Source organism: Hemitrygon akajei, chromosome 3 (genome assembly GCF_048418815.1).
Source record: "Hemitrygon akajei chromosome 3, sHemAka1.3, whole genome shotgun sequence".
Taxonomy (NCBI): Eukaryota; Metazoa; Chordata; class Chondrichthyes; order Myliobatiformes; family Dasyatidae; genus Hemitrygon; species Hemitrygon akajei.
In genome coordinates, this window is record NC_133126.1 from 27,997,344 (window position 1) to 28,012,934 (window position 15,591).

Sequence of the window (15,591 nt, forward strand, 5' to 3'; positions counted from 1 at the left end):
CTTCTTTCAAAGAAACCAAACGGGGAGTGTGAGATGAGACTGCGCTGAAGGAGCTTCACTCTGTGTCTGACCCCAGGAGTACGTGATGGGACTGTGTTGAGGGAACTTCACTCTGCTGGTGTAAAACTAATCTCCATTTTGCAGACAATCCTTCCATCCAAACACAAAAACAAAGACACAAGATTGTGAAGAGAAATTTGGACCCACCTTCTGGCTCGAGGAGCGGTGGGATCTCAAGACTGTCTTCTGCTATCTTGAAAGCGTCTTCAAGGTTTACCCGGCTTGGTCTCTCCATCGCCTTCGCCATGTCCACCAGGCTGGGCTTGACGGCCTTGATGAGAGCCAGAAAGGCGATTCCACTCCGCCAACTGCTCCCAAAGTCCTGGACGGCCACGCCATATCTACACGCAGCATACATTGAGGTAGCAAGAAAAGATAACTGAATGCAGACATGATCAAAAAAAGGATGATAAAGAACAGCCCAAGTAATTTAATTTGGAAATTATTTAATATCATTTCTATATTATATGGATTAGAATATACATTAGCTTTATTTGTCACATATACATTCGAACATCTTTACATACAGTGAAAAGCATCAATTGCGTCAATAGCCAACACAGTTTAAGGATGGCCTGTGGGCAACCTGCAAGTGACACCACACTCCGGCACCAACGTCACATGCTCAAAAACTTACTAATCCTAACCCATACATCTTTGGAATGGGGGAGGACACCAGAACATCTGGAGAAAACCCACAAAGTGAGGTGGGGGTGCACAAACTCCTCACTGACAGTGGTGGGAATTGAACCTGGGTTGCTGGCACTGAAGAGCACTGTACTAAATGCTACACTGCTGTACTGGCCTTATGCTACTATAGAACATAGAACAGTGTAGTGCAGGGACAGAACCTTTGGCCACGTTATTGTGCTGATCTATATTAACCTGCACATTGCAAGATGAACAACACTACGTGTCACTATGTTTGGATACGGCCTAAGTGCGGAGCGAGAGACACTGAAGCAGGTCGATCTTTCACAGACTTTAACGTGAACAGAGTTAGAGGGAAAAGAAAGCAATAAATGCTAGGCCAAACAGGGCCGTTAACTAAAACTTTCAAATAGAAACTGAAGCCAACGCTGCAGCTGAAAGGAATAACTAAATATAAAACTAATACTGCTAGTCTTCAGAGTCAGTTGACTCGAACAATCCAATTTCTCAGGCAAGGCCGAATGCAAGCAGGCAGCAAAACATCGCTCTGCTTATCTCAAGTCTTGACAAGCACCACGATGAAATAATAATTAGCTGACACGTGCATATTCACAAGTGCAGTTGCCGTATCTGCCGTGCAGCCAAATCCGTGGTTGTGACACAAAGCATATAGAACATTGAAGAGTACAGCACTAAAACAGGCTCTTCAGTCCACAATATCTGCTCTGAACACAAGGCTGAATTAAACTAATTTCTTCTGCCTGTACACGATCCATATACATCCTAAACCTGCAGATGCATTCGTCTAACAGTTTCATAAATACCTCTATTATATCCATTTCCACCACCACCCCGACAGCCTGTTGCAGGCATCCACCATTCTCTACGTCAAAAAACTTGCCCTGCATATCTCCTTCAAACCTTCCCCCTCTCACTTTCAACTCAGGTCCTCTAATCTTTGATATTTCTACCCTTGGAGAAAAGATTCTGACTGTCTATTCCTCTCAGAATTTTATACGATGTCCCTCTTCAGCCTCCGACCCTCCAGAGAAACAACCCACGTTTGTTCAACCTCTTGTACTACTCATGGTCGTAGTGTCACAGGGCGGTACTGCGTGACTGCAGGCCCTGCGTTCAGCCCATATATCTCCAATCCCTTCCCCTCCATGTACCTGTCCAAGTACTGAAACGATATTATTGTACATGCCTCAACCACTTCCTCTGGCAGTTCGTTCTATATATACACCATCCTCTGTGCGGATAAGGTTGCCCCTCAAGACTTTTTCAAACCTTAAGCTCACCTGAAACCTGCTCTCTTTAGTTTTGGACTCCCCTATCCTGGGGAAAAAATGGTTGCCATCCAATTATCTTGGCCTCTCTTACTTTAAATCCTTCTATAAAGTAACTCCGTCATTCTCCTACGTTCCAAGGAATAAAGATCTAGCCTGGACAACTTCTCCCTATATCTCAGGCCTTGAGTCCTGGCAACATCCTCGTAATCTTTTCTGCACTTCTTCCAGTTTACCAGTGTCTTTCTTGTAACAGGTGACCAAAACTGCAGACAGTTCTCCAAGTACGAATGACTTATAAAACTGCAATATAACATCCCAACTCCTTACTCAATGACCCAGATTAATTTATTTATCACACGTACATTGAAGCACGCAGTGAAATGTGCCGTTTGTGTTCACAACCAACACAAGGGTGTGCTGGGGGCAGTCCGCAAGTCACCACACATTCTGGCACCAACACAGCATCACTCAGGCTATGCTGAGCAGAGCAAGCAACAAAGCACGAACAACAAGACAAGTCCCTTTCTTCCTTCCCATCCACACTCCTTCAATCCCAGAACAGAAAATCTTCGGCCTCCGGTAAACGCATGGATTTGCAGAATTCCCCAGCGGACTCACAGACCCAGGCTTCCGCCGACTTCCGACTGACCTTCAGAATCGACGCTAGGACTCAGTGATGATCTGATTAAAGAAGGGCGGCGTGCTCAATGCCTTCTTCACCTGTCTGTCTGTAACACCCATGTACTTGCACTCCTCCATCTCTCTGTTCCATTATACTCCCATTCACTGTAGAAGTCCTACCTTCCTAAACACATCAGCTCACACTTCTCTGTAGCTAAAACCTGTTAATAGCTCATACTCTCTAATCCAGGCAACATCTTCTGCACCCTCTCCAAACCCTCCTGAGGGAATGGAAGAGCAGCCAGGGTCTCGTCTAGACCAGCAGAGGATAAAGATGGAAGACGGGCAGCGGGGATGGAGGGAAGAAACTTACTTTGCTGTTGCCCTCTGCACCCACTTCAGTAGCGCTTTAATAACCTTCCTCTGGTCCTTGTATGGGGCCAGGGGCACCGCCTCCTGGAGAGAAGCAGGCTGTTCAGTCAGGTCGCTCTCACTCCCATTGTGCAAGGACGACAGGCTGTTCGTCATGGAGAAGATCTTCAGGTGGCCCGCTGCTTCCTTTATCTGCAGTTACAGAAAGGCCATCAATAGACAGAAATAAAAGACAAAATAAAACTCCAGGATGGGACCTGGAGATACACATCCATCATTCCTTGGAAGTTATTTACGTGGAGATAGAGTGCAGAACAGGCCTTTCCAGCCCAGTGAGCCACGTCACTTAGCAACCCACCCATTTAACCCCAGCCTAACCGCAGGACAATTTACAATGACCAATAGACTTACTAACCGGTGCGTCTTTGAAATGTGGGAGGAAACCAGAACACCCGGAGGAAACCCACGCAGTCACGGGGAGAACGTACAAACTCCTCACAGAGGGCACCAGTATCGAACGCCGAACTCCAAAACCCTGACTGAAAGAGCGTTGTGCAAACTGCTACGTTACCATGGCACCCTGAAAGTGGAGTATACTGGATTGGGGTGTAGTTTTCTTGTAGCTTAACTCTCCCATGCTTGCTTGTAATTTTATGCCATCACACACACAGATGTAATTGTTCAGAGAGTTTTCCAGTACTCATGCTGCAGTTGCTTCTGTATTTTTGTCACATCACATGAATCTTCATAGTTAATTAGTTAATTGTTATCACTGGAATTTGTTATCTCCAGTCTGGTATGAAAAGACAACTACTTTTAATCTCCTGATGAAGGGTTTCGGCCCGAAACGTCATCACTACCTCCTCCCATAAATGCTTTCTGGCCTGCTGAGTTCTGCCAGCATTTTGTGTTTTTATTTATTTCCAGCATCACTCGTGTTACTTTTAATCTGCTCGTTTTACTTTGTTTCCCTTGATGCTTCTTTTTCTTTGCTTTTGTAACATTTAATAAACCAGGCACAAGCGACTGTTTATCCCTTTCTATTGATGCTGCCTGATCTGCCGAAACGCAAACCCAGCACTTTGTGTAACTCTAGATTAGGACTTTATTCCCTGGAGCGTAGGAGAGTGAGGGGAGATTTGATGGAGGTATACAAAATTATGAGTGGTACAAACAGGGTAAATGCAAGCAGGCTTTTTCCACTGAGGGTGGGTGAGACCAGAACTAGGGGTCATGGGTTAAATGTGAAAGGTGAAATGTTTAATGGGAACCTGAGGGGGAACTTCTTCAGAGGGTGGAGAGAGTGTGGAACGAGCTGCCAGAGGAAGTGGTGAACGCGGGTTTGGATAGGTACGTGGATGGGAGGGTATGGAGGGCTATGGACCAGGTGCACGCTCATGGGACCAGGCAGAACAACCATTTGGCATGGACTAGATGGGCTGAAGTGACACACACAGAACGCTGGAGGAACTCAGCAGGCCAGCCAGCATCTGTGGAAATGAGTACAGTCGACGTTTCAGGCCGAGACGCTTCATCAGGACTGGAAAGGAAGAGGAGGGTGAAGGGTCTGTATCTGTGCTGTACTGATCTATGACTCTGATAGAAGGGGAAGGGTGTGAGACAAAAACTGGCAAGTGATGGGTGGATCCAGATGAGGGGGTAAACGGCAAATGGCAGGGGTAATAATTACAGTAGCTGGAAAGTGATGGGTGGAGGTGGCAAATGGCTGCAGATGGTAGTAGAGGAAGGTGAAGCTTAGAACCAAATAAGGGAGGTGGGCAAGGCAGGTGGGAGGGGTAGGGAGCCCAGTGGGAGAAGATAGAGTGGGTGCAGGAAGGGATTTAAGGTGATTAGCCAAAGAACCACAGACACTGGGAGTGGGGCAGCAAATAAATTAACTTAATCAAAAACAGCCTGGCCTGGAGTGGCAATGGGGAAGAAGCTTACAAGTGAATAAAGCAGGGTGGGGGGGGGGGGGTGTTCCTAACCTTGTTTATGCCATGGACTCCTACCATTAACCGAGAGGTCCTTGGAACCCCTGGAATAAAGTCAATGGGACATGCTTGATAGAGCCATTTAGAAAAGCATATAATTCAGATAACAGTAGTAGAACTATTTCAAGAATGTATAAGGGGTTGTCAAATCTTAAAACACATTCGACTTCATACATTAAAACAAAATTGGAGAAGGAAGGAGGGATAATTATATCTGACGAAGAATGGACAACAATATGGAGATATCAATGGAAGAGTACCAATTCACAGAAATGGAGGGAGTTTAGATGGAAAAACTTGATAAGATATTTTATTACAACCTCTCAGAAATCCCATTATGATAGTAAACTCCCTGTTTGCTGGAGAAATTGTGGAAATCAAAATGCAAATCATTATCATATTTTTTGGGACTGGCCTGTTATCAAAGACTATTGGAGCGGGATACACAATGCCCTCCAAGACATCTTTAAATGTGAAATACCCTTAGAGAGTAAGACCATATATTTTGGATATATACCTCAAGAATGGTTGAAAAGAGATAAATATTTAATGAATATACTGTTGGTGGCTGGTAAAAAGACTCTTACTAGGAAATGGTTATCACAGGAGAGCCCAACTTTAAATACATGGATGGAAATTACAATGGACATTTACAAAATGGAGAAGATAACAGCATCTGTTAATCATAAGCTGGAACAATTTGATTCATACTGGGAAAAATGGTTTAACTACATAATGCCCCATAGGCCTGATTTTATTCTCACAAATCAATGAATTTGTTGTAAAAAAAAGATCACTCCCTACCTGTACATAGTTCTTTCCTTTTGCTTGGTTTTTTCTTTCCACTCTTTTCTATAAGTGTATACCTCAGATAAATACTTTGAGGAGATTTGTGACATATATGATTATATGATACATATGTACAATGTCTGAAATACATCTTATGGAAACGTTTGAAATGTTTCAATAAAAAAAATTACAAAAAAAGGAATAAAGTCAATGGGAAAGCCATACAGGTCTGTGGGGAGCCAGTCTGTTGTAGATAGAGACATGAATATTCAAGGGAAGGAAGCATACAGTATGCACTCAGAGAAAAGCCACAGAGTCACAGGGAGAACATGCAGACAGCGACTGTAATCGTGCCCAGGAATGACCTCCTAGCACTGTACATCATAGGGAAGTGGGACAAACCAGAGCACCCGGAGGAAACCCACGTGGTCGTGGGGAGAATCCACTTCTCTCAGACAGCCGCGGGATTGAACTTGGGTTACTGGTGTTTTAAAAGCATTACACTACTGTGCAGTCTGCAAACAGATCCCGTGCAGAAAGGAGCTCTGTGTGTTTGTGACAGACGTTGTTCCTGTGATGGACTGCCCAGTGCCACTGACTTACCTGGAAGCGAAGGATGATGTTCCAGATCAAGCCCAGGATCATCGAAGGGTTGCCGTCTGCAATCTCAGGGGCATCGATGCTGACCAGCTTCACCTACCATCAGAAGACAGAGAGTGGTCACAACATTCACAATGACTGCTTCCAGTTACTGCCTGTCCCCTCATGCCGTATGAACGTGGGCCATAAACTTCCCTGTCCCACTCCCATCAGGAAGAGAGGCCATGCTGCAACCACACCAGGACCACCAGACTCAGATACATACCCCCCCACACTCAGATACATACCCCCCCACACTCAGATACATCCCCCCCACACACTCAGATACATACCCCCCCACACTCAGATACATCCCCCCCACACACTCAGATACCATCACCCCCCCACACTCAGATACATACCCCCCCAGACTCAGATACATCCCCCCACACCCAGATACATACCCCCCCACACTCAGATACATACCCCCCACACTCAGATACATACCCCCCCCCAGACTCAGATACATACCCCCCCACACTCAGATACATACCCCCCCACACTCAGATACATCCCCCCCACACTCAGATACATCCCCCCCACACTCAGATACATACCCCCCCCCAGACTCAGATACATACCCCCCCACACTCAGATACATACCCCCCCACACTCAGATACATACCCCCCCAGACTCAGATACATACCCCCCCACACTCAGATACATACCCCCCCAGACTCAGATACATACCCCCCACACTCAGATACATACCCCCCCCAGACTCAGATACATACCCCCCCCCAGACTCAGATACATACCCCCCCACACTCAGATACATACCCCCCCAGACTCAGATACATACCCCCCCACACTCAGATACATACCCCCCACACTCAGATACATCCCCCCCACACCCAGATACATCCCCCCCACACTCAGATACATCCCGCCCCACACTCAGATACATCCCCCCACACTCAGATACATACCCCCCCACACTCAGATACATACCCCCCCACACTCAGATACATACCCCCCCAGACTCAGATACATACCCCCCCAGACTCAGATACATACCCCCCACACACTCAGATACATCCCCCCACACTCAGATACATCCCCCCCACACACTCAGATACATCCCCCCACACTCAGATACATCCCCCCCACACACTCAGATACATCCCCCCACACTCAGATACATCCCCCCCACACACTCAGATACATCCCCCCCACACACTCAGATACATCCCCCCCCAGACTCAAACAGATACATCCCCCGAGCCGTTGGGCTGATCAACACCTCCACTCACTAACCCAGCCCATCTCCACTACTTTATCATTTGCTATCAGAGTCACCTTACATACTGCAGGCTAGAGTCACTTTATGTACAAACGTTTGTACAACACACAGAATCAGTCTATATAGATCTGAGCTAACCCTATGTCTTTAGATTTATTGTGTTTTTATTGAGTCCTTTACTCTTGTGTTTGTTTAAAACCTGTGTCAAATCTGGAGCAACAATCATTTTGTAAACAGAAGGAATTCTGCAGGTGCTGGAAATCCAGCATTTTGTGTGTGTTGCTAACAATCATTTTTGACAAATGACAACAACCAATATTCAACCCTGAACCTTCAACCTGTCCGGGAAACAGAGGTAGGTTTTATTTAATCCACGGAGAGTGGCGGATGCGTGGAATTGGGTAGAGGGCTGAAGAAGGAATCTGTTAGGAGATTGTGAAACTGGGTGAGGGGGTGGGACAGCCCTTTGCCTCTTCTACCGATCACCTGCCAGCTTTTTACTTCAATCCCAGCCTCTCCCCTCACCAGCCCTCACCCATCATCTGCCAGTTTGAACTCCTCCCCTCCCCCACCTTTCTAATCCGGTTTCTTCCCCCCCCTTCCAGCCCTGAAGGAGGGTCTCCCCTCCACTGACGCTGCCTGAGCAGCTGTGTCTGCTGCTCACTATCTCTCGTGCCTCTGTGCAGTCGGTGTGAGGGGTTCTGGCTTTATTTTGAAAGGTGTGCAAAGGGCAGGTAGAGCTACACAGACGCAATACTCACGTAGCCATCCTCCAGGAATTTCAGGGCTCGGGCAATGTTGTTCAGCCGGAAAATCCGATGCCTTGAGTGCTTGTAGTGGTGCATCTGAACAAAGAAGAGGGCATTAGTCAGCCGATGCAGGCAGGAATGGCCAGCTGCCAATCTACAGTTATCCCCATGGCTCACTGGTATATGCCAGGCATGGGGCAACACCAGTTGATGTCTGTAAGGAGTTTGTATGCTCTCTCCGTGACCGCGTGGGTTTCCTGCGGGGGTCCCGGTTTCCTCCCACATCCCAAGGAGGTACGGGTTAGGAATGCGCTAAGTTGGTGCTGGAAGCAGGACAACACTTCTGTGCTGCGCCCAGCACATTTCAGACCGAGCTGGTTATTAACTCGCGATACATTTCACTGTACGTTTCAATGTACATGTCACAAATAAAGCTGATCTTTCATCTTTTCCTTATCACTCAAGCCCCCCCAGTTTGAGAGTGACACTCTCATATCACTTCCCACCACCATATGCTCTGCCTGTGACCACGTAGATTTCCTCCAGGAGCTCCGGTTTCCTCCCACATCCCAAAGACATACGGGTTAGTAACTTAATTGGTCACGAGTGTAACTGGGCAGCACGGGGTCATTAGGCCAGAGGGTCTGTTATTGTGCTGTATCTCTGAACCTCCCATCCTTGGACATTCTCGCTTCGCTATGTCCCACTGTTACCCGAGTTTCCAGTGAGAAGATGGACTCATCACCTCGCTGTGATCTTGCACTTGTTAACTGCACTTTCTTTTCAATGGCTTTTACATTTTACTCTGACTTGTTACAGTTTTCCCTCGTCCTGACTGCATGCACTGTGTAATGATCGGCTCTGTGAACAGTTTACAGGACAAGCTTTTCACTGTTTATGAGCTCATGTGACAATAATATACCAACATCAATGCTGCCCTTTCTCTGTAGCTGTAACGCTATACCCTGCTATTGTTCCTTTCCCTTTTCTACCAACGGATGTACTTACAATGTACTGCACTGACACACAAACAAAACCTTTTCCACAAGACAGTGAGCAGAATTGGGCCAGTCTGCCCTGCCATTCCATCATGGCTGGTTTATTCTCCCTCTCAACCCCGTTCCCCTGCCTTCTCCCCATAACCTCCAACACCCTTACTAACCAAAATCTTATCAAGCTTTGTTTTAAATATACCCAACTGCTTGGCATCCACAGCCGTCCACAGATTCACCACCAGAGAAATTCCTCCTCATTCCTGTGCTAAAAGGATGCCTTTCTATGGTGAGGCTGTGCCCTCTGGTCCTAGACCCTCCCACTATAGGAAACATCCTCTCCATATCCATTCTATCTAGGCTTTCCAGTATTCACTAGGTTTCAACGAGATCGCCCCTCATTCTTCTAAACTCCAATGAAAACAGGTCCAGAGCCATCAAACACGCGAGATTTTAACCCTTTCATTCCTGGGATCATTCTCATGAATCTCCCGTGGACCCTCTCTGATGCCAGCACATCCTTTACTGGGGAAGAGGCCCAAATCTCGGGATATGTGACAAAAATGAACTAACTAATCGGAAGAACACTTGAAGGAACAGAGCAGTGAATGGCGAGGTGCAGCAATAACCTTACCAGTTTGTGTCCAGACAACACCTCCAGCAGAGCCATCAGCACCTTCCCATCTTGCATGTCATGGAACAGATCTCTCACCTCCAGCGGTGGTTTGCACTGAGAGGGGTCAAACAGAGCGGGGCAGGAAATGAGCAAACCTGGGCAGAACACTCACATGCCTGTACACACACGAGATGGGGGAATCATTCCACCAGCTGGGGCAACGGGGAGAGCTGGGATAACATTCCATGACTCCGGAAGTCGGAGGCCGGAAGAATGGGCCAGGGACTGGTGGTTGGGGCCTGATGTCTGTGAGTTTGAGTTTGTGATCCAGGACTGGAGGCTCAGAGGCAGCCTGTCCAGGGATGAAGACCTGTCTCTGTGTGGGGAGGTGAATGAGTGGGGAAAGTAGCTTGACTTGTTCTGATCTGTTGTTGCCTCGACTAGTCCCGTTCCACACCTGGAGTATTGTGTACAGTTTTGGTCTCCAGGGTTAAGGAAGGACATCCTGGCTGTAGAGGAAGTGCAGCGTAGATTCACGAGGTTAATTCCTGGGATGTCTGGACTGTCTTACGCAGAGAGGTTAGAGAGACTGGGCTTGTACACACTGGAATTAAGGAGATTGAGAGGGGATCTGATTGAAACATATAAGATTATTAAGGGATTGGACAAGATAGAGGCAGGAAATATGTTCCAGATGCTGAGAGAGTCCAGTACCAGAGGGCATGGTTTGAGAATAAGGGATAGGTCATTTAGGACAGAGTTAAGGAAAAACTTCTTCTCCCAGAGAGTTGTGGGGGTGTGGAATGCACTGCCTCGGAAGGTAGTGGAGGCCAATTCTCTGGATGCTTTCAAGAAGGAGCTAGATAGGTATCTTATGGATAGGGGAATCAAGGGATATGGGGACAAGGCAGGAACCGGGTATTGATAGTAGATGATCAGCCATGATCTCAGAATGGCGGTGCAGGCTCGAAGGGCCAAATGGTCTACTTCTGCACCTATTGTCTATTGTCCCGTCACCGTTGCCTCGTCCCGTCCTGCTGTCTTGTTTGCTTTGTTGAGTTGTTGTTGCTGCTGCTTGTGTTGTTCAGCTGAACCTCGTGGGCTGCTATGTCACGCAGTTAATGGGATGTGTAAATATTTGAAGTGCAGCAAAATAAACAGGATTAAGAGGGAAAGTTCATCCTCACCCTTTCCAAGTGGAAGTTGATCCATCGCGTAAACGTCCTCTTCTGTGTCCTGACTCGTTCAACTGAAGAGACACAGGGAACACAGTCAGTCATCAGCACGAAGGTTTGAAGATTAACTTTATACGTCCCGTGTACATTGAAACATCAAGACATACAGTGAATTCTGCGTCCATGACCAACACATTGTAGGAATGTACCGGGGGGGGGGGGGATGTCACCAGGCTCCCAGCACCAACATAACATGCCTATAACTTACTAACCCTAACCCACGCATTATTGGAATGTGGGAGGAAACCCAGTCACGGGAGAACGTACAAACTCCTTACACACGGTGACAGAACTGAACCCGGGTCACTGGCACTGCAAAGAGTTATGTCAACTGCTGCGCTACCGTGTCCCAAAGACGTACATTGACTGAACACACCGGTCTGGTTGGGAACTCCTGTGGCCTTACCCATTGCAGCACAACTGTGGCTGGTCTGGTTAGCGAAGGGTGATCTCACTCTAACCCACATTAACGTTTCCACTTAACCTGACCTTGGTTTATCAAACCACGAGGGACCTGGGTAAGGTGGATGGTCACAATCTTTTCCCCAGGGTAGGGGAATCGAAACCGAGAGGTCAGAGGTTCAAGGTGAGAGAGGAAAGATTTAAAACTGATCATCAAAGGAATAACTTCTTCACACAGAGGGTGGTGTTTCTATGGAACGAGCTGCCAGAGGAAGTGGGCAGAAGAGGGTACAATTACATTATTTAAAAAGCACTTGGACAGGTACATGGATAGGAAAGGTTTAGAAGGATATGGGTCTGGCTTAGAGAGTATTTTTGTGGGTGTGAGCAAGTCAGACTGAAGGGCGTGTATTACTTAATGACAACGTGTTGGGCAGCAATTCATCAGGAGCTCGCGTGGACCAAGGTGGTTATCATTCTAATAGTTTAGCCGACCCAAGGAGAAAATACTTTGTAAAAGTAAAACAGAAAATGCAGAGTTGTGAACACAGCTCAGCACATCATGGGAACCAGCCTCTGTCCATGAATTCTATCCACACCTCCTGCTACCTCAGTAAAGCAGCCAGCATCATCAAAGACCCCAGCCATCTCAGACATTCTATCTTCTACCAAAACAGACTGAATGGAAGGAGGATGCTTCCTCCGGATGAGGTTTCAAGGACCAGGAGTCACTCCATAAAGCCAGAGAAGATATTTGGGAATTCTTTTGCGAATTCCCTATCCTGGAGGTCTATGGAGGCTCACTCACTGGGCTTGTTCAGATGTGGAATCAAAGGTATCGGGGGAAATGGAGAGACACAGAAACATAGAAAACCTACAGCACAATACAGGCCCTTCAGCCCACAAAGCTGTGCCGAACATATCCCTACTTTAGAACTACCTAGGCTTTACCCATAGCCCTCTATTTTTCTAAGCTCCATGTATCCATCCAGGAGTCTCTTAAAAGACCCTATCGTTTCCTCCTCCACCACTGTCACTGGCAGCCCATTCCACGCACTCACCACTCTTTGCGTAAAATACTTAACCCTGACATCTCCTCTGTACCTACTTCCAAGCACTTAAAACATGCCCTCTTATGCTAGCCATTTCAGCCCTGGGGGAAAGCCTCTGACTATCCATATAATCAATGCCTCTCATTATCTTGTACACCTCTATCAGGTCACCTCTCATCCTCTGTCGCTCCAAGGAGAAAAGGCTGAGTTCACTCAACCTATTCTCATAAGGCATGCTCCCCAATCCAGGCAACATCCTTGTAAAACTCCTCTGCACCCCTTCTATAGTTTCCACGTCCTTCCTGTAGTGAGGCGACCAGAATTGAGCACAGTAGTGGGGTCTGACCAGGGTCCTATATAGCTGCAACATTACCTCTCGGCTCTTAAACTCAATCCCACGATTGATGAAGGCCAATACACCGTATGCCTTCTTAACCACAGAGTCAACCTGCACAGCAGTTTTGAGTGTCCTATGGACTCGGACCCCAAGATCCCTCCGATCCTCCACACTGCCAAAAGTCTTACCATTAATACTATATTCTGCCATCATATTTGACCTACCAAACTGAACCACTTCACACTTATCTGGGTTGAACTCCATCTGCCACTTCTCAGCCCAGTTTTGCATCCTATCACTGTCCCACTGTAACCTCTGACAGCCCTCCACACTATCCACAAAACCTCCAACCTTTGTGTCATCAGCAAATTTACTAACCCATCCCTCCACTTCCTCATCCAGGTCATTTATAAAAATCACAAACAGTAGGGGTCCTAGAACAGATCCCTGAGGCACTCCACTGGTCACCGGCCTCCATGCAGAATATGACCCGTCTACAACCACTCTTTGCCTTCTGTGGGCAAGCCATTTCTGGATCCACAAAGCAATGTCCCCTTGGATCCCATGCCTCCTTACTCTCTCAATAAGCCTTACATGGGTACCTTCTCAAATGCCTTGCTGAAATCCATATACACTTCATCTACTGCTCTTCCTTAATCAATGTGTTTAGTCACATCCTCAAAAATTTCAATCAGGCTCGTAAGGCACGACCTGCCTTTGACAAAGCCATGCTGACTATTCCTAGGGCTTTGCAGAAGATAACCAGAATCAGGTTTTATCACTGACACGATGTAAAATTTTTTGTTATGTAGCAGCAGTACAGTGCAAAGACATGAAAATATACTGTATATCGTCATCTGAACCCTTAGTGCCTAGATGGCACATGGGGCCTCATACTGTATATGGTACAATAATAAATCATCATCATGTGCCATGTCATATACCGTGGGCCCATGGCCACGATTGCTCTTGACAAACTTTTGTACGGGGTTTGCTGTTGCCTTCTTCTGGGCAGTGTCTTTACCAGACAGGTGACACCAGCCATTATCAATAGTCTTCAGAGATTGTCTGCCTGGTGCCAGCGGTCACATAACCAGGACTTGTGATCTGCACCGGCTGTTCATATGACCATCCACCACCTTTTCCAATGGCTTCTGTGACTCTGATCTCTGATTGGGGGGGGGGGGGGGGGGTTTGATCAAGCAGGTGGTACACCTTGCCCAAGGGTGCCCAGCAGGCTGGCGGAGGGAAGGAATTCCTTTGGTAGAGATGCATCTCCACCAAAAAATAAAAGAGGGCACAAAAAAAGGAGTAGAGGTAGCATTTATGGACCATTCAGAAATCCAATGGCAGATGTCTTCAGGCTCCAGTACCTTCTCCCTGATGGTAATTATGAGAAGAGGATATGCCCCTGATGGTGAGGGTGCTTAATGACTGATGCCACCTTGTTGACGCACTGCCTTTCAAAGACATTCTCGATGGTGGGGAGGTCTGTGCTGTTCATGCATCTCAGTCTTCAACCCTCTGTAGCCCCTCGTGATTCTGTGCATCGGAGAGTGGAAATGGCTAATACGACGGCATGATTTTAAGCTGTTTGGAGGAAAGTTATAGAGGCAAGAGGTAGATTTTTATTTACACAGGGTGGTCGTCGCGTGGAACACTGCTAGGGGGTGGTGCTAGAGGCAGATGCATTAGGGACATTTAAGAAACTCCTAGGCACATGGATGATAGGGAAATGGAGGCTCATTAGTAGGGAGGTGGTAAATTGATCTTAGAAGGTTAAAAGGTCATCACAGCATTGTGGGCCAAAGGGCCTGCACTGTGCAGTACCGTTCGACGTTCTACTTCTGCCAACACCCCACCACAGTGTGGGTTCTGACAGAATCAGTCAGCACTGCACTCCCAAAGAGACAATCAGCTCCCTACAGGCAGTCCGAACTCTTACAACCGGCAGTAAAACATTAATAGGTCAGGCTGAAAGTACCATGGAACCATTCCAAAGTAAACACCATCGTAGAATCACACACTCAGTCTACTCTACATGTACCATATCCAACAGTCCAAGCCCGCTACTTTCTACAACAATCTCTTTTCTCCTACTCAGAAACTGTTTGAATTTGCTTTTGCTATTCAAGTACTGTAGGAAAGAATATCTTGTAGATATGGAATCAGCTGGGAATAATTTGGAAGGGAAAAGCTGAGACACCAGCAGAGGGCAGAGCAAGTCCACCAACAGCAAGTCAGAAGCACACGATGTACTGCAGGTGCTGGAAATCCAGAGCAACACACACAAAATGCTAGAGGAACTCAGCAATTCAGGCAGCATCTATGGAGGGGGAATAAACAGCCAATGTTTTGGGCTGAGACCCTTCATCGGGACTGGAAAGAGAGGGGGGCAGCAGCCAGGTTAGGGAGGGGGAGGAGTACAAGCTAGCAGGTGATAGGTGAGACCAGGTGAGGGGGAAGGTGTGGTGGGTGGGGGAGATGAAGTAAGAAGCCGGGAGGTGATAGGTGGAAAAGGTAAAGGGCTGAAGGAGGAGGAATCT

At 47.1% G+C, this 15,591-nt stretch overlaps 1 protein-coding gene across 1 annotated transcript in view; it reads right to left on the bottom strand.

Annotated features, from left to right (window-relative positions):
• The window catches only part of LOC140724798 (uncharacterized), an 81,589-nt gene that overhangs the window by 23,508 nt on the left and 42,490 nt on the right, over positions 1-15,591 (bottom strand). Inside the window, exons 2-7 of the mRNA XM_073039422.1 lie at positions 11,207-11,268; positions 10,038-10,133; positions 8,424-8,507; positions 6,383-6,475; positions 2,998-3,188; positions 208-401 (exon numbers count right to left, since the gene is read on the bottom strand). Coding sequence (XP_072895523.1) covers positions 208-401; positions 2,998-3,188; positions 6,383-6,475; positions 8,424-8,507; positions 10,038-10,133; positions 11,207-11,268 — 720 coding nt within the window. The remainder of the gene's footprint in view (positions 1-207; positions 402-2,997; positions 3,189-6,382; positions 6,476-8,423; positions 8,508-10,037; positions 10,134-11,206; positions 11,269-15,591) is intronic.